Raw genomic sequence first — 22,514 nt, forward strand, 5'->3', positions numbered from 1 at the left:
AAAGCGCGAAAGAGGTAGTTAAATTCCCTACTCTCCCTTTTGAGGGCTGCAGCGCCCCTGAGCAGTCCCCTGCGTTTCTGTATCCAGATCACTGGCTTGCCACGAGCTTGGACTCAGACTTGTATTTCCTAACTTTTCTTGTAAAGAACACAGTGAAGTGTTCAAAGAGTCCTCGGGTTCATCTGGCTCCTGTCCACTGCTGCAAGCTCTTCATGTGTTTGTGGAGCCCAGACCCAGCTGGACTCGGGGCAAATGCAAGGGCCCCGCAGTGATTAAGGGACAGGCGGGGGACGAGAGGGGGGGATGCAGGGGACGAGAGGGGGGGATCCAGTCGGGACACGTGCTCTAACTAGGACACAGACGACTGGACAATAAAGCAATGATTACAGAAGCCGCACACACAGTTTAATTAAATTTCTTTGTGATTTTATTTAATCTTGCCGCCAAAAGTACATTCCATAGGTATCCATTCATTGTGTCCACGGCAGTTTTGAGACCCAAGTACATAGTTCTAAAATTAAGAGGGATGGAAATGTCAAAAACAGTCTGCAGTCTTGATTTCAGTCCAATACTTTCGAGTGACAGGACAGTCCCAAAACACGTCCTGCCTCCTGGAGCCACAGTTTCTCCAACAGCTGCATTTCCTTGTGGATAATAAGAACTTTGACATAGTTATGAAAAAACTTGACTTCTTTCCAACTAAATTCCCTCATGACATGTGACATTGAGCTCTTCCACTGAAAAGGACACACATTTTCCCACTCTTTATCTGTCAAAACATGGTTATATTCTCTTTCTTATTCAAAAGATATATGGATGTAGAGTAACTTTCCAGATTGGAAATGCATTGATACAATTTAGGTATTATTCCCCTTGAAAGTTCTGATTCATAAGCCTTGATAAACATCTCAGAGGGTTATAATGGTCATTACTTGCTTTTCATGTGATAATCTTTTACAATCTGGTGAAAACATTTTATACCTTTTGTAAACCAGACCTTAAATCTCAGTTCAGTTCTATTCGGTACAAAACCTTGATCTACTACTGAGCTACTAAATATATGAAAAGGAAATGGGAAAGAGAAGAACCATTATCTTGTGGGAGGCAAGGCAAGTTTATTTGTAGAGCACATTTCGTACACAAGGCAATTCAAAGTGCTTCACACAGCAGGAACAAAATGCATTAAAAGCACAAAGACATGACAGAAATCACAAAACAGTTTAAGAAATAAAAGAGAAGAGTGCAAAGCGAATCCTTTCAGTCATATGCACAGATTTGAACATTGTCAGAGTAGAAGCCTGTCTCACATCTTCAATAAGACTGTTCCAGATTTTAGCTGCATAAAACTGAAACGCAGACCCCTTGTTTAGTCCTGACTCTGGGCACCAGCAGGAGGCCGGTCCATGTTTAGCCCTGACTTTGGCACCAGCAGGAGTCACCGGTCCCTGAGGTCCTCAGAGTCCGAGATGGTTCATATGGCATTAACATGCCCAAGATGTACTTTGGTGCTAGGCAATGGATAGACTTGTACACAAGCAAAACTGCTTTAAAGTCTATTCTCTGAGCCTGAAGCCAGTGCAGAGGCCTGAGAACAGGACTAATGTGATGGTACTTCCCGGTTCTAGTCAAGACCATTGTCATTAAAGAATAATGTAAACTCATTACACTTGGATGTGGAAATTAGTTCTAACGGCAGCTGAGCTGGAGGGTTTGCTAATCTGTTTACTGTGGCAAACAAGACACGCAGGTTGTTACTGCAGCTTCCAATTATTTCAGAAAAATATCTTTCCCTAGTCCTACATAAAATGAGGTTGTACATGTACAACTTCTCTCTGTAAATCTCTTTCTGAACCTAGAACTTTGAATTACGCCATTTCCGTTCGGCCCGGCAGCACTCCCTTTTCTGTGCCCTGACAGAATCATTATTTCTCCATGGCGCCTTCTGCTTATTTTTAACATAATTTATTCTCGTTTCTCCAGTTTGTCTCAACACAAACCTACATTCTTCAATCGTTTGTGGAATTTGCTATTTGTTTTTCTTCCAGTGCCTCTTGAGATTGACACGTCTAATGTAGGTTGAATGCAAAGCTTCCAATTGCTGCCACAAATTAGGGTTCCCTCAGAGTGCTTCACAATGAGGTCCATAATATCAGTATAGAAGGGAATATCACTCCTTGGGGGAGAATACACATTAAATAGTGTAAAAAATATTTCCTTTTGATAGTTCCTTTAACCAGTACATATCTGCGCTTTGTCTTTACATTCAAAACTCTGTTCATTCAACATTTTTGAGTTTGAAATAAAAATTGCAACTCCCCTCTTTTGTTTGCCTCTGTATGATGAATTGTATGATTTAAAAAAAAAAAAACATTTTTTGTTGTTGTTGTAGTTTTTGATGTTTATCACTTGCATCACCCCATTCATTACGGCCCACTAAGTTGAGAGCCCCCTTGTGGAATGACACCTCACCCCGGAAGGCAGCGGTCGCCCCTGTCGAGCATAGGCTTCTGTGATTACACCAACAATCCAGTGCGCAAGATGCTGCAAAATCACCTTTGGAACAAAATCCATATTCGGCCAAAGGGAAACACCAGAGTTGTCGGAGTGCCAACGAAAATAGGAGTCTGCCACGGACAAAGCCTGGAGCTCACTCACCCGTTTCGCCGAGGCCATCGCCAGAAGGAAGGCAGTCTTCATTGAAAGCCATTGAAGGTCAATCTGCGAAAGAGGCTCAAACGGAGGGGATCGTAACGCCTCCAGCATCAGGGGCAGGACCGCAGAACGGGCGGGCGGACGCAAATGCCTGGCACTCTTTAGAAACAGGGAAATATTTCGGTGCTACCCTGGTTTATGTGAAAAACCACACTGGTGTTGTCGGACTGTACGATCACATAACTACCGCACAGGTGTGGCAAGAAATGACGCTTGTTCAACAGCCAAGAACTCTAGCACATTGATGTGAAGCCTGCTCTACCTCTGGGACTATGCCCCTTGCACCATCCGCCGGGAGGGATGCGTCGGTGTAGACAATCTCCCGTTGGGCAGGAAGAGGACCCAGTGGAACGCCCTGCGTCATAAAGGCTTCGTTCCGCCACCTGCACAGAGACACCCGGCACTGAGGAGACACGGGTAGCTGCCGCTGCCTGTGATCCAGGTGTAGGCCGTTGAGCCACTTCTGAAGGGGCGCAAAGACTGCAGCCCCAGCCGAACCGCCGCTACAGCCGCAGTCAGCTTACCCAAGAGGCTTAGGAGCATGACGTAAGGAAGAGAATTCCCATGTCAAAGGAATATCCTCTGCCCGCTTGGGCGAAGGGCATGCAGCCGCTGTATGGGAATTGGACCATCCAGAGGAAAGTAGCTACCTGTGACTGCACCAGGCAGCTCTTTGCCAAGTTCACCCGCAGACCCAAGTTGGCCACATGCCTGAGCACCGTCTCTGTATCTCGAAGCGCCTGCTTGCGGCTGGGAGCACAAATGAGTCAGTCGTCCAGATAGGCCATAATCCGCAACCCCTGGGCTTGTAAGGGGGACAAGGCTGCAGCGACACACCTTGTAAACACTCGAGGGGACAGAGAAAGCCCGAATGGCAGGACTCTGAACTGGAAGTGTTCTCCCCAGAAAGCAAAGTGGAGAAACTTCCAATGTGGAGGTGCAATGGGGACATGAAAATATGCATCCTTCAGGTCTACTGTTGTGAACTACTGTTGTGTCGCTTGGGAAGATTGTCTAAAGCACTTGTCTGACAGCCAACATTTCGAGAGAGTGCCTGCGCCTGGGCCGGGTCCTGAATAAGAGTCATTCGGATCCAACCATGAACAGGAGGCTGGTGGTGGAACTGCAGACTATACCCTCCGGAGGGGCAGCCTGAGCCAGTCGGCGAGACCCCCTGTCTATGAAGCCCTGCCAACTGCTGCTGTGTACGGCAAGCCTGGGCCGTGCACTCGAGAGCCTCCAGGGCGGCCGGGCTGAAAAGTTCTCCAGGAAGAACTGGAACACTCCTCAAGGTCTTCAGAGAGCTCAGAGCGGAGACTGTGCCAGCCACACTTGGCGGCGAGCTTGCACTGATGATGAGAGCAGACGCCCTAGTTCCCTTGACATGAGGGTGAAAGCCTGCAAGGAGGCGTCAACCAGCCCAAGTTGGTCTGGTTGACCACCGGAACCGTCTCAAGGGAAACGGACAGGCCCAGCATCAAATGAGATAAGGAGTTCCCAATGCCGAAAGAAGGCGCTAGAGGGTGCTGCCTCATCCCGTGGAACATCCAGCTTCAAGCGGGAAAGTGCCGTCCGTATAGGAGCTGTGACAGTGTCATCACTGTCGGGCTGAGAGCCAGCAGAGGCTAGTGAGCCAGATTCATATACTCTGGCGCTCAGACGGTCAGACTCCAGCTGAAACTGAGTGTCTGAAGCAGCCACAGATATGACATCATCATACGCTGAGGCTGTATCATGCCCCTCCTGCCGTTGTGCCACCACCCAACTGGCGTCAGTCTGGAGATTCTGGATAACGGCCTGCATTTGGGCTAGTTCAGATGTTAGCGTGCGCACTTGTGCCGCTAATTTCCAGGAGCCCCTATTTTTCTTAAATGGGGGGCCGCCTTGAGTAGCCGTGGACTGCCGCTTGCCGTCCCCAGTCTGGCCAGCTGGTAATTGACTTGGAGGCGCCACAAACAACCAGTCTGAAGCGTCTGCGAAAGCAGCCAAGCGCGCCACCACACGCACAGAACGGGGCATAACGGAACAGTTGGAGAAAGCATCATCGGAGAGTGCTTCCCGAAGATGATCCACTCCCAGACTAGAAGGGCAGAGATCAGGCCCATCATCAGGCTCCAGCGGCGCCAGGCAGGACCGGCAACACAGGGACTCTAGCATTATGTCACAGGAGTCCAATAGGTTGAGCGGAACGCCACTAGCGACTCTATAATACAAACCCTCTACCCCGGTAAGAGGGGTGCAGCGGGGTCAGGGTGAGCAGTGAACGCCACAAATGACCCCCTATGTGAGGGAGACACTGCATGATCAGGTTGAGCTGAGAACGCCACTAGTAACCCAATATAAACATAAAACCAGCTACAGGTAACCACCCAAGTAGAGCCGAATACGCCACCAATGGTGTGTAACCAGCTGAAAACAATGGTCAAAACCATTCAATTAAAGCAGTTCAGAACTAATAACCCGAACACGGCTATAGTTAGAAGAATATAAAGCCCTGTGGCTGTATCCGTAAACCCAAACAAACGGATCACGGAAAAATAGAAAACCGAGTATGGTTGTACGGGTTTAAAATGCAACAAAAATCTACCGAGCGGCTACGGCAAAATGCATTAAAGGGATAACTTACCAGACACGAGCGATCTTGCAGCACCGACTGTACAACAGTCACAAGACTAACAGAATAAAGCAGCAAAACAAACCCAAATTTGTTGAAATGGCAATATATTAGCGTAAAATATACAACATGCATGCGAGAAGGTGAAAAGGGACTTAGCTGCCGGTGTCACTTTACCTATATAGACTCACGTGAGCCACCGGGAGGTCAACTGTGACTTTTTTAGTTTTGTTATTAATTCTTGACCTGTGATGATGATCATCCAGTGCTTTATGCACCGCCTCTGGCGGTCAGGAGGGATGAAATAGAACTCTGGTTGAACACATAAACACAAGAACTACAGAAACATGACGGAAAAGAAGATAAAATGAAAAACAAGAGTTCATACTAAAAACAGTACATCGGTACATAAACAGTTTATGTACAAAACAAAGCAATAACATGACATCAAGCAAGTAAGATTTTCACCAGAAAATTATGGAGTGAATAATGCAGAATAGCACTGTCTGTTTCCTGCCACTACTATTTTTATGCCACATAAAAATATCTCTGCCACTACAGCAAGAATAGTTTAGCCCTTGTTTGAACATGAAATTAGGCATGTTCGGATAAGCAAGACCTGGGCAGATTCGATTGGTGTCGATTGACGGAGTTTTTGGTTTGACGTTTTTGTTCTGCATATTTTCTAATTCATTTTGATCAAATCTAATGAACTAGTCCAAAGTGCAACAACAAAACCAGCTACAGCCACTTCTCCTTCCCAATAAAAGCTGATGCTGCGCTTTGTGGTGGCGGACTTCCTGTTTCCTTAAGAATAAAGATGACGTTTGCTGGCTCACTCACATTAACAAACGCAGGAGCTTTGTCTTGATGATGTCACACTGCACATAGATCACTTGAGTCAGCTCTCACTCTTCCTCACAGGTTTTCAATCCTGACTAGGATTTACAGTCTTGGCTCCGGAGGACTCCTCTTCTACTACTCAGGACAATCTCAGACTAGGGAGATCACAATCACTCATTTTATTTTAGTGATTTGCACAATTTATTCAGAATTAATTTGATGGAATGTGAGGAGTCATTGTTCTCGCCTGTTTTCTTATTATTATTAGGCCCGAGTCGAAGAACGAGAATCTTCCCGGTGAAGGACTTATTAATATTTTATCCGGGGGCTGGAAAAACGCAAAAATAAAGTAGTAAACAAGGACGGATATGCTAGTGAGCGGTATCGAAAATTAGAACTCCGTGAGTTCTAATAAAAAAAAAATGAGAAAATTAGAGAAAATTAGAACTCCGTGAGTTCTAATTTTGAGTGAAGGTTTCGTGTTAAAATTCGGCTCAGTAGTGCCACCTCAAAAATCAATTAACATATTAACATTAACGGCCAAAAAAAGGTGGCAGTAAAAATATGACGCTCACTCCAAAAATAGTTCATGTGAAGACATGTAAAAAATAATATTAAGACCCCACCCTAAGTCAAACAGGAAGTCGGCCATATTGGATCAAACACGGCACTGCCAAAAGTGCACCTTTCGTACTTTTGGCCTTTTCTCCTACAATTTTCTTAGAAAACACTTCACAGTTGGCCTCAAGACACATAACCCATACACAGGGCTATTCAAAGTGCTTCATACAGCAGGAAAAATGCATTAAAATCACAGAGAAATTACAGAAACAGAAATACAATAAAATTAACAAAATAAAAATAAAAAACACCTAGCCACAAAGGGTAACGTGTTTTCGGAGTCCAACTCCTTTTTAAATCATTTTTAAATCAGTCCAACTGATTGTACGTACTTTTACACGTCCAACGTGTTTCGGAGTCCAACTCCCTTTTAAATCAATCCAACTGATTGTCTAAACTAATGAAATCACAAACATAAAAGAGAAGAGTGCAAAGAAAAATCCTTTCAGTCATATGCACAGCTAAACAAAACTGTTTTTAGCTAAGATTTGAACATTGTCAGAGTAGAAGCCTTTTCCAGATTTTAGCTGCATAAAACTGAAACGCAGATTCCCCATGTTGAGTCCTGACTCTGGGCACCAGCAGGAGGCCGGTCCCTGAGGTCCTCAGAGTCCGAGATGGTTCATATGGCACTAACATATCCAAGATGTACTTTGGTGCTAGGCCATGGAGAGACTTGTACACAAGCTGAGCTGCTTTAAAGTCTATTCTCTGAGCCACAGGGGGCAATGCAGAGACCTGAGAACAGGACTAATGTGATCGTACTTCCTGGTTCTAGTCAGGACCCGAGCAGCAGCGTTCTGGATGTACTGCAGCTGTTTTACAGCTCGTTTGGAGAGACCAGTGAGCAGGCCGTTACAGTAGTCTAATCTACTGGAGACAAACGCATGGATAAGTCTCTCTAAATCTGGATTAGACACTATATTTTTGGTTTTTGGCAATGTTTTTTAGATGGTAAAAAGCTGCTGATGTTATTGATTTGATGTGGCTCTTAAAGTTCAAGTCTGAGTCCATTATTACCCCCAGATTTCTAACTTGATTTGTAGGGTTCAGAGTGAGACTCTGGAGGTGACCGCTAACACTTTCTCTTTGTTTCTGTGGGCCAAAACCGATTATTTCAGTCTTGTCTGAGTTCAGCTGGAAAGTTGTTTTGCATCCACACACTGATCTGTTGGATGCAGTGACAGAGTGAATCCACTGGTCCATATTCACCTGACAGTGAAACATAGATCTGAGTGGCGTCTGCATAATTGTGATAGGACACATTTTCACTGCTTATCAACTGACCTAACGGCAGCATGTAGAGGTTGAACAGAAGGGGACCCAGGACTGACCCTTGGGGCACACAGGTCAGGGTCATGTGGTCTGAGACACAGCTACCAATTTCAACAAAGTACTTCCTGTCTTCCAGATAGGACCTTAATCAGTTTAGGGCAGTGCCAGTGATGCCCACCCAGTCCTCTAGTCTCTGTAAGAGGATCCCATGATCGACAGTGTCAAAAGCAGCATCAGATCTAACAGAATTAAGACTGAGGCTTTGCCCGTGTCAGTGTTCATGAGCAATGTAGTGTTTTTAAATCTGAAGCCGATATGTTGTTATGGTATGGTCATAGTGATTTTTTAACAAAATCGTGATTTATGGAAAATTTCAAAAAATCTACGTTTCTTGAAAAAAAAATTGGGGGAAAATTTTGATGTAGCGTTTGTGGAGATTTTAAAGCTGAACGCATTGATATGCAAATGTAGTGGCTAACTAATAAACTAGCTTTTAAAAATTCATAAACGACAATTTATTTGTCTTAGACAACTGAAACATTTGTTACCGGGCACAATATGACAAGTTTCCGTTATTGTTTTTCTCTCCCAAACCCCCCCCCAATTTTGACCCCCTGAACGTTAACGAAAAGTCCAAAACATGTTTTACCCAAAATTCAGGATTGGTGAAAAACATTTTTTGGGGGTGTTTAAAAAATTGAATGACGCAAAATGACTCACTAGAGCCACCTACAATTAAAAAAAAACGTAAAAATATGACACTCCAAATCATGTGAGGACATGTAAAAAATAATATTATGACCTCACCCCAAGTCATACAGGAAGTCGGCCATATTGGATCAAACATGGCGCTGACTAAAGTGCACCTCATTGTACATTTGGCATATACCAGCAGGAGGCCGGTCCATGTTTAGTCCTGACTCTGGCACCAGCAGGAGGCCGGTCCATGTTTAGTCCTGACTCTGGGCACCAGCAGGAGGCCGGTCCATGTTTAGTCCTGACTCTGGCTCCAGCAGGAGGCCGGTCCATGTTTAGTCCTGACTCTGGCACCAGCAGGAGGCCGGCACATGTTTAGTCCTGACTCTGGCTCCAGCAGGAGGCCGGCACATGTTTAGTCCTGACTCTGGCTCCAGCAGGAGGCCGGCACATGTTTAGTCCTGACTCTGGCACCAGCAGGAGGCCGGACATGTTTAGTCCTGACTCTGGCACCAGCAGGAGGCCGGCACATGTTTAGTCCTGACTCTGGCTCCAGCAGGAGGCCGGCACATGTTTAGTCCTGACTCTGGCACCAGCAGGAGGCCGGCACATGTTTAGTCCTGACTCTGGCACCAGCAGGAGGCCGGCACATGTTTAGTCCTGACTCTGGGCACCAGCAGTAGCGTGTCCTGGGTCTTCCCCGGGGTCTCTTCCCGGTGGAACATGCCCGAAACAGGCGCCAGCAAGTATCCAGAACAGATAATTGTTTTCCCATCTGTATGTGGTGACTACAGAAATGGCACTAGGGGGGGCTATTTTTACTATGACTATAACATAATATGACTTTGTTATGACTATAACATGCTCTAAACAAATTACAACATGCTCTCAACAAAAATACTGTCATTATATAATGACAATGAATAATTTGTTTCTCTTTAAATTTTATATATTGTAAATGCAGAGGTTGGCATGAATTATGACTTACATAGTAAATTGTTAATAAATGTTCAAGTATTTTATTATTTAATTTCAGAAAAAATGCCTATTGCTTGTCACTTAAATAAAAAAGCCATATATTTCCTTTCTTTATTCCCTGGTTGGTACCTAGAACTTTGGAACCTTTCAGGTCAAAAAATGCTCATAATAACATGTAATATGCATCAGCGTTTACACATTCCGCCTTGTGTGTCTGTGCCCAGCTGGCAGGTATGAAGTCATGGCTGGACCTGAGGAACGAGATTGTGTACCTGACACAGAACGCAACGTCGTCCCCGAGCGTGCTGTACTCGGCCGTATCACGTATCGTGTGTGGCCATCCAGAGGGAGGAGGTCTGCAGATTAAAAGCCTCAATTGGTACGAGGACAGCAACTACAAAGCCCTGTTCGGCAACAGCAACTCCAGCGACGAACAGCCGCACCAGCTCTATGACAACTCCTCCAGTGAGTAAACCGGGACTAACTGGGACTAAAGCAGGGAAATATTTTTCTCCCCGTCACCCCTATTGTACCTGGATACATCCTTCTCCCACTTGTGAAGCTACTGTCAAATATTTCTATAAAATATGTAAAAATATAATTGATTTATGGTTAATTAGAAATAATTATAAAAAAATATTTTTGTATAAGCAGTTAACTTGAAATCCTTCATTATAATTGAGCAATCTAGTTTTTAATAACCACTGACCCCAGTAAATCTTTGAGCCCCAACCCCTCAGATGAGAATCACTGGTACTGAGTATAGTTCAGTAGAGTATAAAAAGTTAGAGTAATAAACATAATAAATAAATAGTAATAAAATGATGATAAATAATAGTGACAGTGAGTGTCAGTGTTGTTTTGACTTGCATAGGCTACAACCAGTTTTTAGCTAGGCCTGCCTACTAAGTTGTACTTGATTTCACTATGTCTGGGATCCGTGAGGTGGATTCGGAGTTGTGGGGTGGATCCCAGACATATAGTTTAAGTAGACATAAAACTAGTCCGATTTTTGAACATTATGACATGGCATTTGTAAGGGTCCACTAAATAAAACTGATGTACAGCGTTCGTGAAACACTATAAACTTATATCCGGGGCTCCAGCCACAGGCAGCGGTGCAGAAGGCGTCCCCTCCTCGGCGCTCTCCGGAGAGTGGTCAAAGACTCGTGTGAACATATCTATACCGGGTCTAAACAGGTCTAAACCGGGTCTAAAACAGGTCTAAACCGGGTTGAAAAAAGATTTCGGAGAGCGCGGCGGAGGGGACGTGTTCTGCCCGTGAAAGTAAGCAAACCCCGGGAACGTAGGTTGTCACGCACCGCTGCCTGCGGCTGGAGCCCCGGATATAAGTTTATCGTGTTCCGCGCACGCTGGAGAATTAACATCAGTTTTATTCAGTAAACCCTTACAAATGCCATGTCGTAATCTTCAAAAATCAGACTTGTTGTGAACCGAGGAGAGAAGAGTCTATATCAGGAGTGTCAAACTCATTTGGGCCGCGGGCCGAATTTCGACGCTCAGGCTGGGTCGCGGGCCGAACATAAACGTAAAACATAAAACTATTAAAAATATAAGAAATAAATAGCTTTATATAGCCTACGCTGTTTTGAAGCAATTACTGGATCGATAAAAAAAAACAAAAAAACGTTTGTTCTCATAAACTGAAATGTATTTAGAAAAACAAGTGTAATTTCACCGATACTGTGCTTCAGTTTATGTGCATTACAACTTCAGAGTTGATCTACAGTTCTACACAGAGATAAACATTTGACTTTATAACAAAATAAAACTTTTAAATGTACTAACTAACATTTCCACGTCTGTGTAGTTATCTGCACACCTGAACTGACACACCACTAAACTTCTGCTCAAAAGTGCTTAAAGTGCACTTCTCCCTCGGCAGCTCACACAGCAGTGCAGCAGAGCCCCGTGGGGGAGGGGCGGCCACTGGCGGCATTGAGGGACGCGTAGTTTGAGAGATAAAAACGGTTACGGATGTAATTACGGTTCTATGAATTGATTTTTAAAAAATCAGTTCGGCGGGCCAGATTAAAACGTCTGGCTGGCCGGATTTGGCAACACGAGGATACGAACTATGCATAATGGCCCAGAATGCGTTCAGGCTTTTCTCCGCAAAAACAGCCTTTGCTGCGGTTGTTTTTGTTATTAAAACAGTCTGTAAATGGTTGTGATTTGAAATTTGGTTGAAAAATTTGAAAAATTTGTTGAAATTGGTGGGTCATTCCCCACTTGGCAACTCTGCCATTCCCCACCATTTGGGAATTCCCCACAGGTTAAGAACTACTGGTCTAGATGATGACGCTGAAAAAGCCCGGACGTACCTTTCTACAAGTTCAGCCTTCTTTCTGCTAACTCTGCGACGTCCTCTGCACTGCAGCAATCGCTTCAACTCTAACACAGAATGGTCCTCTACTTTATGCGGTTTCAGCTTCGCTTCTGAGATGTCATCTTCCGTCAATTTGATTGAGATTAACTGTCGTGGTCGCTGTTGTTCTGCCATTTTCCCATGTTATTTCCCTGACGGCCTGAGCGGGCTTGAATGTCATCCGGGACATTTGTAGTGCTCATTAATATTCTGACGTCACGCCCGCGTTGATCTATTGCCTGTGATCATTGGTGCAATACGGACTAGCTCCGCCCACTTTCTGACATCAGAAACTGGTCATTTTGGTTAGAGCAGAGATAGCACAGGCTTAGAGCGAGGCTAAATCTTACAACGCTGTGTGTTCACGTTGAGCATTGTTTGTGGAAGCTGCGGGCCCTGTCAGCCTCAGCTAGGCGAACATGGGCAGCTTCATGTCTCAAATATCCACTGGTGCCCATCCTCTGTGGGAGAAAGTGCACATAATAAGGAGAAGCCACTTCTCAAACTGTCTTAAAGACACATAACATCAAGATAAAATGGCAAAAGTCTGATTTAGCCCGTGTATGTTTGTTTTTGTGTTCCAGCCCCGTATTGCAACAGCCTGGTGAAAAACTTGGACTCAAACCCCATGTCCCGGATGATCTGGACCGCTATCAAACCCCTGCTGCTGGGACAGATCCTCTACACTCCCCACACACCACTCACACAGAAGATCATCCACCAGGTAACCAGCATCCTCTGCACCTCAGCCCTTCTCTGCACCCTCCACTCGCTGCTTTCAGAGGATCATCAGGTTCATACTCCTCTACACACCACTCACACAGTGTGTCATGCTCCAGGCACAGACTCTATTTCTCATACGGCAGGTACAAGTTAAACCCCAGTGTTTTGATCTCCAGCCTGTCTGTGTGTCCAGGTGAACCGGACTTTCCAGGAGCTGGGGGTCTTCAGGGACCTGGGAGGAATGTGGGACGAGATGAAACCCAAAGTCTGGAACTTCATAGAGAATAGTGAGCAGATGAACCTTTTCAGGGTAATTACTGAACCAGGACTGACCCAGAACTATTACCAGGACAAGAACCAGGACTGAACCAGGACTGGATTAGAACCAGGACTGAACCAGAACTATAACCAGGACAAGGACCAGGACTACAACCTGGGTTAGAACCAGGACTACAACCAGGACTGACCCAGAACTATAACCAGGACAAGAACCAGGACTGAACCAGGACTGAACCAGGACTGAACCAGGACTGGATTAGAACCAGGACTACAACCAGGAGTATAACCAGGAGTATAACCAGGAGTATAACCAGGACTATAACCAGGACTATAACCAGGACTATAACCAGGACAAGAACCAGGACAAGAACCAGGACAAGAACCAGGACAAGAACCAGGACAAGAACCAGGACAAGAACCAGGACTGGATTAGAACCAGGACTGAACCAGAACTATAACCAGAACAAGGACCAGGACAAGGACCAGGACTACAACCAGGACAAGGACCAGGACTACAACCTGGGTTAGAACCAGGACTACAACCAGGACTGACCCAGAACTATAACCAGGACTGAACCAGGACTACAACCAGGACTACAACCAGGACTACAACCAGGACTATAACCAGGACTATAACCAGGACTATAACCAGGACTATAACCAGGACTATAACCAGGACTATAACCATGACTATAACCAGGACTATAACCAGGACTATAACCAGGACTATAACCAGGACAAGAACCAGGACTGAACCAGGACTGGATTAGAACCAGGACTACAACCAGGACTATAACCAGGACTACAACCAGGACTACAACCAGGACTATAACCAGGACTATAACCAGGACTGAACCAGGACTACAACCAGGACTACAACCAGGACTACAACCAGGACTATAACCAGGACTATAACCAGGACTATAACCAGGACTATAACCAGGACTATAACCAGGACTATAACCAGGACTATAACCAGGACTATAACCAGGACAAGAACCAGGACTGAACCAGGACTGGATTAGAACCAGGACTACAACCAGGACTATAACCAGGACTACAACCAGGACTACAACCAGGACTATAACCAGGACTATAACCAGGACTATAACCAGGACTATAACCAGGACTATAACTAGGACTATAACTAGGACTATAACTAGGACTATAACCAGGACTATAACCAGGACTATAACCAGGACTATAACCAGGACTATAACCAGGACTATAACCAGGACAAGAACCAGGACAAGAACCAGGACAAGAACCAGGACAAGAACCAGGACAAGAACCAGGACTGGATTAGAACCGGGACAAGATCCGGGACAAGATCCGGGACAAGATCCGGGACAAGATCCGGGACAAGATCCAGGACAAGATCCAGGATTAAACTGGGACAAGAACCAGGGCTAAAAGTAGAAATAAACCTGTCCAATAACTAGAACAAATGCAAGGTTATAATTAGGGCTCAAACTAGGACTCAAAATAGGACTCAAACCATCACTAAAGGACTAAATCAGGACTTAACCCAGTCTACAAATGGATCTTTCTTCCAGAGTTTGCTGCGGAACAATGTGACTGCTCGGTATTTTGGGGCTCAGCTGGCCAACACTGATTGGACAGTGGATGACGTTAGTCGCTTCCTGGCCAAACAGGAAGAGACGGGGCGGTCAGCAGGGGCCACTCTGACCTGGAGAGACGTGTTCAATGAGACGGACCAGGCCATTGCCAGCATCTCACGCTTCATGGAGGTCAGGACTTTAACCATCAGTATTAACAGCCAGAGCGAGAACACCAACAGCTTCACAGACTCTTCTTGTACTTCGGCTCACGAGCTATTTTTATATTCAACAAAGCCTGAAGATCTACCTATTGATCTAAATTATTGTATAATTTAGTAATGTTTTCATTGTCAGTATTAAACAGGTTTTCATTTTTTGCTTAACCATAATTAGGCTACAGAAACAAAATTCAGGCTTTCATTAATAGCTTTTGTTTATCATATACAAATGTGCAATATAAAAAGGAGAGAGAAAATCCGCTGTCTAATTAGAGCATTTAAAAAATAAAATACACTGAAGTACGCTAAATGATAGAACGTTGAGCTTAACCAGCACTTCCTGTCTCCTCCTGCTTCTTGCCTTGACTCTCCTCCCTCCTCCTCCTGCTTCTTGCCTTGACTCTCTCTCCTCTCTCCTGCTTCTTGCCTTGACTCTCCTCCCTCCTCCTCCTGCTTCTTGCCTTGACTCTCCTCCTCCTGCTTCTTGCCTTGACTCTCCTCCCTCCTCCTCCTGCTTCTTGCCTTGACTCTCCTCCCTCCTCCTCCTGCTTCTTGCCTTGACTCTCCTCCTCCTGCTTCTTGCCTTGACTCTCCTCCCTCCTCCTCCTGCTTCTTGCCTTGACTCTCCTCCCTCCTCCTCCTGCTTCTTGCCTTGACTCTCCTCCTCCTGCTTCTTGCCTTGACTCTCCTCCCTCCTCCTCCTGCTTCTTGCCTTGACTCTCCTCTCTCCTCCTGCTTCTTGCCTTGACTCTCCTCTCTCCTCCTGCTTCTTGCCTTGACTCTCCTCCCTCCTCCTCCTGCTTCTTGCCTTGACTCTCCTCCCTCCTCCTCCTGCTTCTTGCCTTGACTCTCCTCCTCCTGCTTCTTGCCTTGACTCTCCTCTCTCCTCCTCCTGCTTCTTGCCTTGACTCTCCTCCCTCCTCCTCCTGCTTCTTGCCTTGACTCTCCTCCTCCTGCTTCTTGCCTTGACTCTCCTCTCTCCTCCTCCTGCTTCTTGCCTTGACTCTCCTCCCTCCTCCTCCTGCTTCTTGCCTTGACTTTCCTCTCTCCTCCTCCTGCTTCTTACCTTGACTCTCTCACTCGTGCTGCTGTAGGGCTCTCACTTGTAATGTCAGGCTACAAACTAAAAATAGACAGGTCGACTTAATGGCACCCCTGTTGTTATAGACAGTTATAACTGTGTATGTGCGCGCACGCACGCACGCACACACACACACACACACACACACACACACACACACACACACACACACACACACACACACACACACACACACACACACATTAAAGAACGTTTCAGACGATCAGAGCAACTCTAATATGGTCTCCATTAAACTCTGATATGCACTTGAGTTCAGTGGGTAGGGTTTGAGTTCCACATTTTACTATCATTATATACCCATCCATAAAGAGTGACTGAAGATGGCAAGTGTAATCTCCTTGTACTTTTCCTAACCGCAGCATGTGTGTCCCTCAGTGTGTGAACCTGGACAAGCTACAGCCAGTGTCCACAGAGGAGCTGCTGGTGAATCGCTCCATGGTTCTTCTGGAGGACCGCAAGTTCTGGGCCGGGATTGTCTTCAACATCCCCTCCAACGCCTCCGAGCTGCCCCCCCACATGGACTACAAGATCCGCATGGACATCGACAATGTGGAGCGGACCAACAAGATCAAGGATGCGTAAGGATTACTAAATGCTACTGCTGATTAGAGCTTGACCAATATGTGTTTTTGGTGCAGATACCGATATATCTGCGTTTGGAGGTGACAATAGCTGATATGACTGTTGAAAAATATTATGTTATGTAAAAAGTAATTTGCTAATCCACAGCTGACTTTTTATTAATTTATTATTTAGCTATATTTTTGCTATTCTAAGTTTTAATGTAGTAAGTAGTTTGCCACTTTTTAATAGACTAGTCTGTTACAGCTCTTTCACATGCAAACACAGATAACACAGCCACTAGGAACTTTAGTGTAGGCTCATGTGAGAGCAGACGGGCCATGTTTGTGTGTGGTAGTGTTTCAAGAGCTAAGCGCTTACTAACATTAACAAAGTAAATGTGGCATCAAAACTGACACATCTTCTAAACTCACAGCTCTAATAGGGAAAGAAATCCCGCACACTGTCTTACTTGCAAATAAAAATGTATTAGTAAAGAGGCAAAGTTTCGGCAAATGGGTAACTGAGGATGGGACAGAGGTTTAGATAGGAGGGGCCTAAAAAATAGGAGTGGCCAATCACAGACGTTTTAGAAACACATCAGAACAAACATTATCATACACATTAACAATAGCCAAAACGATAGACAAATAGTGACACCTCATGATGAATTACACATACGTCAAAAATAGTGATTAATACAGTACAAAATTGATAGCAGAATAAAAATATACATAAATGTGGTCAATGGGAAAAGGTAAATTTTTCTCCAGAACCTGATGTGCGGAGCACCGTCTTGATATCTAAACTCACAGCTCAAAATACCTGCCAGATCCCAAATCTTCCCAAATTATATTTCCTTTAATCCTGACTCCTAACAATTGTCCATAGATAGAATATAGTCCAGCGGACTTCCCGTTATGAAATCAGGCTAAAGACACGTACTCGCTCTACTGCTGCCAAAATTTTGCCTAAAAATTACAGTTCATCCCACATAAACCCAAGAGATTAGTAAACAGGGAATACACAAGACGGGAAACGCTACAAGAGCTAAATGATGAAAGCTGACAGACCATGGCCTCTGTGGAAAACAGATAAGCTAACGAGGCTTGCATGGTTAACAGGCCTAGCGCCCTCGAAAACCTGTCCTCTGCCGCCGCTAAACCTAGCACCGTCCCCAGTGTGGAACCTCCAGATGGATCGGAATGAGGAGAGGACATCTCTTTACAACAGGTGGCCCTTATGTTGCATGAAATACAGCGTGACATGGTGTCATTGAGAGTGGAGGTGAGCGCAGGGAACAACAAAACGAGACTTGACCAAATCAAAGTAGACATAAAAGTGGGAGGAGGAGGCAGAGCATGCATTGGCAAAGCAAAGCGGCATATTTCTAACATTATGAAGGAGTTACGGAAGCTGAAGGCAAAAAGCACATGGTCAGAACAGCAGGAGAAGCAGAGGTGCTCCTAAGGAAGATGCAAAACACAAAGAACTGAGCAGTGACAAGAGATGGAGTTACATATGTAAACTCAGGTAATAGTCACATAATAGGACATTTCTCTTCATTTGAAGAAAGTAACGATTGTAGATTGATTTATTTGATCATCAGACTTTTTGCCCCATGTGGGCTTTCTGTTGTGTACATAAACTCTGTCTAGTTACATCCTCTCATCGGAGTGCCAAATGTGGGAGATTTGATTTGAGTCATTGGTGATGTTTGTATCAGCCATTTCTTTGGCATTGCCTTTTTTCCTGCTGCCAAAAGTACATTCCAAACAAAGCCATTTATTGTGTCCATGGCAGGAGTTCTGAGGTCCAGATGCATATTTCTAAAGTTCAGAAGGATGGCAATGCGTTCAGGTCCTATCTGGAAGACAGGAAGTACTCTGTTGAAATTGGTAACTGTGTCTCAGACCACATGCCCCTGACCTCTGGGATGCCCCGAGGGTCAATCCTGGGACCCCTTCTGTTCAACCTCTACATGCTGCCGTTAGGGCAGCAAAAATGTGTCCCATCATAATTATGTTGACGACACTCAGATCTATGTTTCAAAACAACTTTCTCCAGCTGAACTCAGACAAGACTGAAATCATCGTCTTTGGCCCACAGAAAAAAAGAGAAAGTGTTCGCAGTCACCTCTAGAGTTTCGCTCTAAAACCTACACATCAAGTTAGAAATCTGGGGGTAATAATGGACTCAGACTTGAACTTTAACAGCCACGTCAAATCAAAAACATCAGCAGCTTTTTACCATCTAAAAAACATTGCCAAACTCAAAATTATAGTGTCTAAACCAGACTTGAGCGGTGGCCAGGCCAGTGGTGCTGATAGAGCCAATTCAACAAGTAAAAGACAATAATATGTTCCCTCCTGCATGATCTGTTACATATTTGGAGGACCGAAAATGAAGACGCATATGCGTTGCGCAATGCGTTATCTGTCCCTTGGGGTGAAAGATAGGTTTGCCAGCGCTATAAAATTATTCTACACGGCGCTTTAGGAAAGACCGGTCGGTGAGTCGGCGAAATATTTGAAAGATAAAAGAATTTGGCGTTTTTTAAACAAAATGCTGATATTTGTGTTTCAGTCGGCTAGTTTTATACCGGGTCGGTCGGGTTACGGCAAACAGACCTATTATTTTGCGCTCCCAAATAACAAATAATTTGTGACTTTAAGCTGTTCACTCCCACGCGCGGGCAAAAACGGGACTTTAGAAGTTCTAAGGCATAATCACTCTTATTTTTCATTATCAGTCAAAGCAAGCAATACATAATTTTAAAGATTATTTTCTCAACAAAACGAATGTGTCATTGATTTACATTGAATAATACGCCCCATTAAGCAATTACTAATAGTTTGTGATGAAATCTCAACTTTTCCTAACACATGTCTTACCTGTTTGCTATTTATGACAACTCAACGGCGTTCAAACCATCTGAATTTGTACTCGTTCTGTCCGTAAGAATCCACAGAAAAACAATATCCACTTGTATTTTTCCTGAAGTTATCGACTTTGACAAAATTCTACAGTAAACAGCGTTTTCTACTGTGAAAATATTCACAACTAATGCTCTTCCGGCGCATTTCTCTGTCCATAACGAAGGTTACGACTGTAACTACGGTTCTATGAATCCCGGATGACCGCCAGAGGCGGTGCATAAAGCACTGGATGATCATCCTTGCGCATACACAAGTCGAGAATAAATAACAAAAAAGTCACCTTTGACCCAGGGCCGGCCCAAGCCTTCAGGGGGGCCTAAGCGAAATTTTCTTTGGGGGCCCCTCACCACGTCATCGGAATCAGTTTTATTGCCGTTGTCAGTGAACAATTCATATATAGGAACTTACTTCGACGCAAACAAAGCGCACCAAAACGCCTGGGCATCCGTTTGCCATCTTGGTTAGTTTATTCTCAGCATCTCACAAGCTCAAATATTGATTACTCAAATCCCACAATGCAACTTGGTATTCCGCTGACATCATCTCTACTCCCTGTACAAATAACACACCTCCCAGATATGTTGTTACAAATGTATTTGTGAGCGTTAAGGATCTACAGCCACATTAGCACTTTAAATGAATGAACAGGGGGGTCTGGGGGCTCTCCCCCAGAAATTTTCACATTTTTTGTGTGTATTCTGGTGCATTTTAATGTGGTCCAGCCGGCTAAAGTAAGAGTAAAATGTTGAGGTTGCAATGCTTTAAAATTATGATGTGATGACTAAAGCCAGTTATTAATACATTAGTAAATAGTAGAAAAAGCTTCAGTTGTAGTCATCTGGACTCAGTTTGAAAAAATAGACGTTTCGACTCTCATCCAAGAGTCATTGTCAATAACAGAATTTAGGTCGAGAACTCCGATATTAATACTGTTCTGTGGTAAGACCCGCCCATTGGGAGGAGCCTTCCTGAAGTAGAAAGAGTTGTTTGTTTCAACAGAAACTCCCCCTTGTATCTACCGAGCTAGCCTATTCAGAATCTTAATGGGCTATTAGAAACCTCTTTGTCTTTGTGAGACCCTGGCTCAACCACCCTGAGTACCTGATTAGCATCTGAATGTCCTTTACCTTTCCAGGGGTTCAGAATCCCATTATAAATAACAGGAAGATGAAACCTAAGCCCTCCATTTCTGTTTAAAGAAGGTCTTTCTTTTTTAACAAAAATAGCTTCCTTAACTCCTCTTTCAAACCATCTTTTCTCCCTGCTTAAAACCTTCACCTCACCGTCTTCAAACGAGTGATTAGAGGCTTCAAGATGGAGATGCACGGCGCTCTGTGGTCCTGAACTAGTATTTCTTCTGTGCTGATAAAGCCTCTTGTGTAGAGGCTGTTTCGTCTCACCTATGTAACGTTCTTTACAACTTTCTTCACTGCATTGGATCGAATAAACTACATTGCTCTGTTTTTGAGTCGGCAACTTGTCCTTTGGGTGAACCAGTTTTTGTCTTAAAGTGTTTCCTGGTTTAAAATAAACAGGGACTTCGTGTTGTCTAAAAATTCTCTGCAGTTTTTCCGACAGGCCAGACACATAAGGGATAGAAACACCCTTCCTTCTCTGTTCAGTTTCCCTTTTGTCCTGCTTCTTGGTTCTCTTCACTCTGTTGAGAGCCCAAGCGGGGTAACCACAGGCTGAGAGGGCATTTCGGACATGTTTTTCCTCTTTCTTCTTGCCCTCTGAGCTGGTGGGCACACCTTGAGCTCTGTGTTGTAAGGTTCTGATCACACCCAGCTTGTGCTGTAGTGGGTGGTTGGAGCCAAAGAGCAGATACTGGTCTGTGTGTGTAGGTTTCCTATATACTTCTATTTGGAGTTTCCCGTCCTCTCCTCTGATCGTGGAACAATCAAGAAAGGCCAAGCGATTCTCCTTAGCGTCTTCTCTTGTAAACCTGATATGTGGGTCCACAGCATTGATGTGATCAGAGAAGGTTTCCAGCTCTTGTTTCTTGATTGTTACAAAAGTATCAGGCTATGCCTGAGAATGAGGACAGTGCCTTCTTTTTTCAAACTGAGTCCAGATGACTACAACTGAAGCTTTTTCTACTATGGAACACGCCTGGACGAATGAGGGATTACACCGACATACATTAGTAAACTTAATTACTCAATACAATATTGGCTATGAAAAATAATTATGGTCAAATTGTTTTCATAACAAAATAAATGTACCTAAAATATAATTTTGTTGAACATTTATTTGTTGAATACCAAGTTAAATACCATAACGAACTATGAACTACTGAAGGTTCACATTGTATTTGTTAATACTAATTAGCATTAAAAATTAATGTTCTTATTAGACAATTAAAGCAATCATGGATGGATGGACTGCAATAGCATTCACTCATCACAACATAACACAAAGAAGGTCAAGTACAAATATGACAGTTATCCCGACTGTTCATTCTTGCCAAAGTGACAAAACAAGTTATATTAAATCATTAAAAGACTGCATTTCTGCCACTTTTATATAAAAATATATAGTAGTATTCTATATAACAGACGTAATTATAATATGTCTGGTTATTTTTCACTATCAATTTATTATGATTTATAACAAATAGTCTAATGGTGCTTTTTAAATACATTGAAATGTTTTATTGCGCTATTAAAAGTTGATTAGAATGTAAATGTTTGTTCTGATCTGAACATCACACACTGGACTCCTCTGCGTGAAACAATGCTGCGATGTGATTGGCTGATGGACCTTACACGCATAAACCTTTATGTTCCTCTCATTTGTCTGCGTTGCTCTTATTTCTTAAGAAGTCAAAGTAAAACAGACATCTTGCTGACACAGGTATGTGCGGGGCCAAGAGCTCTCGTCTCGCCACCAGCCTGAGCGAACTCATGTACTTTGAAACAGCAGCATTAACCGTCACTTTGTAAAACAAGTTTGCAGTTTTTACATCGTCAAGTCGTTTCTTCTCTCTCTCTCTCTCTCTC

General features: G+C 44.1%; 1 protein-coding gene across 1 annotated transcript in view; it reads left to right on the forward strand.

The window, feature by feature from the left end:
• LOC140372503 (phospholipid-transporting ATPase ABCA1-like) overlaps positions 1–22,514 on the forward strand; it is a 168,017-nt gene that overhangs the window by 23,617 nt on the left and 121,886 nt on the right. The window contains 5 exon segments of the mRNA XM_072459614.1: positions 9,964–10,204; positions 12,713–12,852; positions 13,045–13,161; positions 14,687–14,881; positions 16,388–16,590. Coding sequence (XP_072315715.1) covers positions 9,964–10,204; positions 12,713–12,852; positions 13,045–13,161; positions 14,687–14,881; positions 16,388–16,590 — 896 coding nt within the window.

The sequence above is a fragment of the Eucyclogobius newberryi genome, unplaced genomic scaffold (genome assembly GCF_026437365.1).
Source record: "Eucyclogobius newberryi isolate DKJ021-1_F unplaced genomic scaffold, fEucNew1.0.hap1 SCAF_24, whole genome shotgun sequence".
Lineage (NCBI taxonomy): Eukaryota > Metazoa > Chordata > Actinopteri > Gobiiformes > Gobiidae > Eucyclogobius > Eucyclogobius newberryi.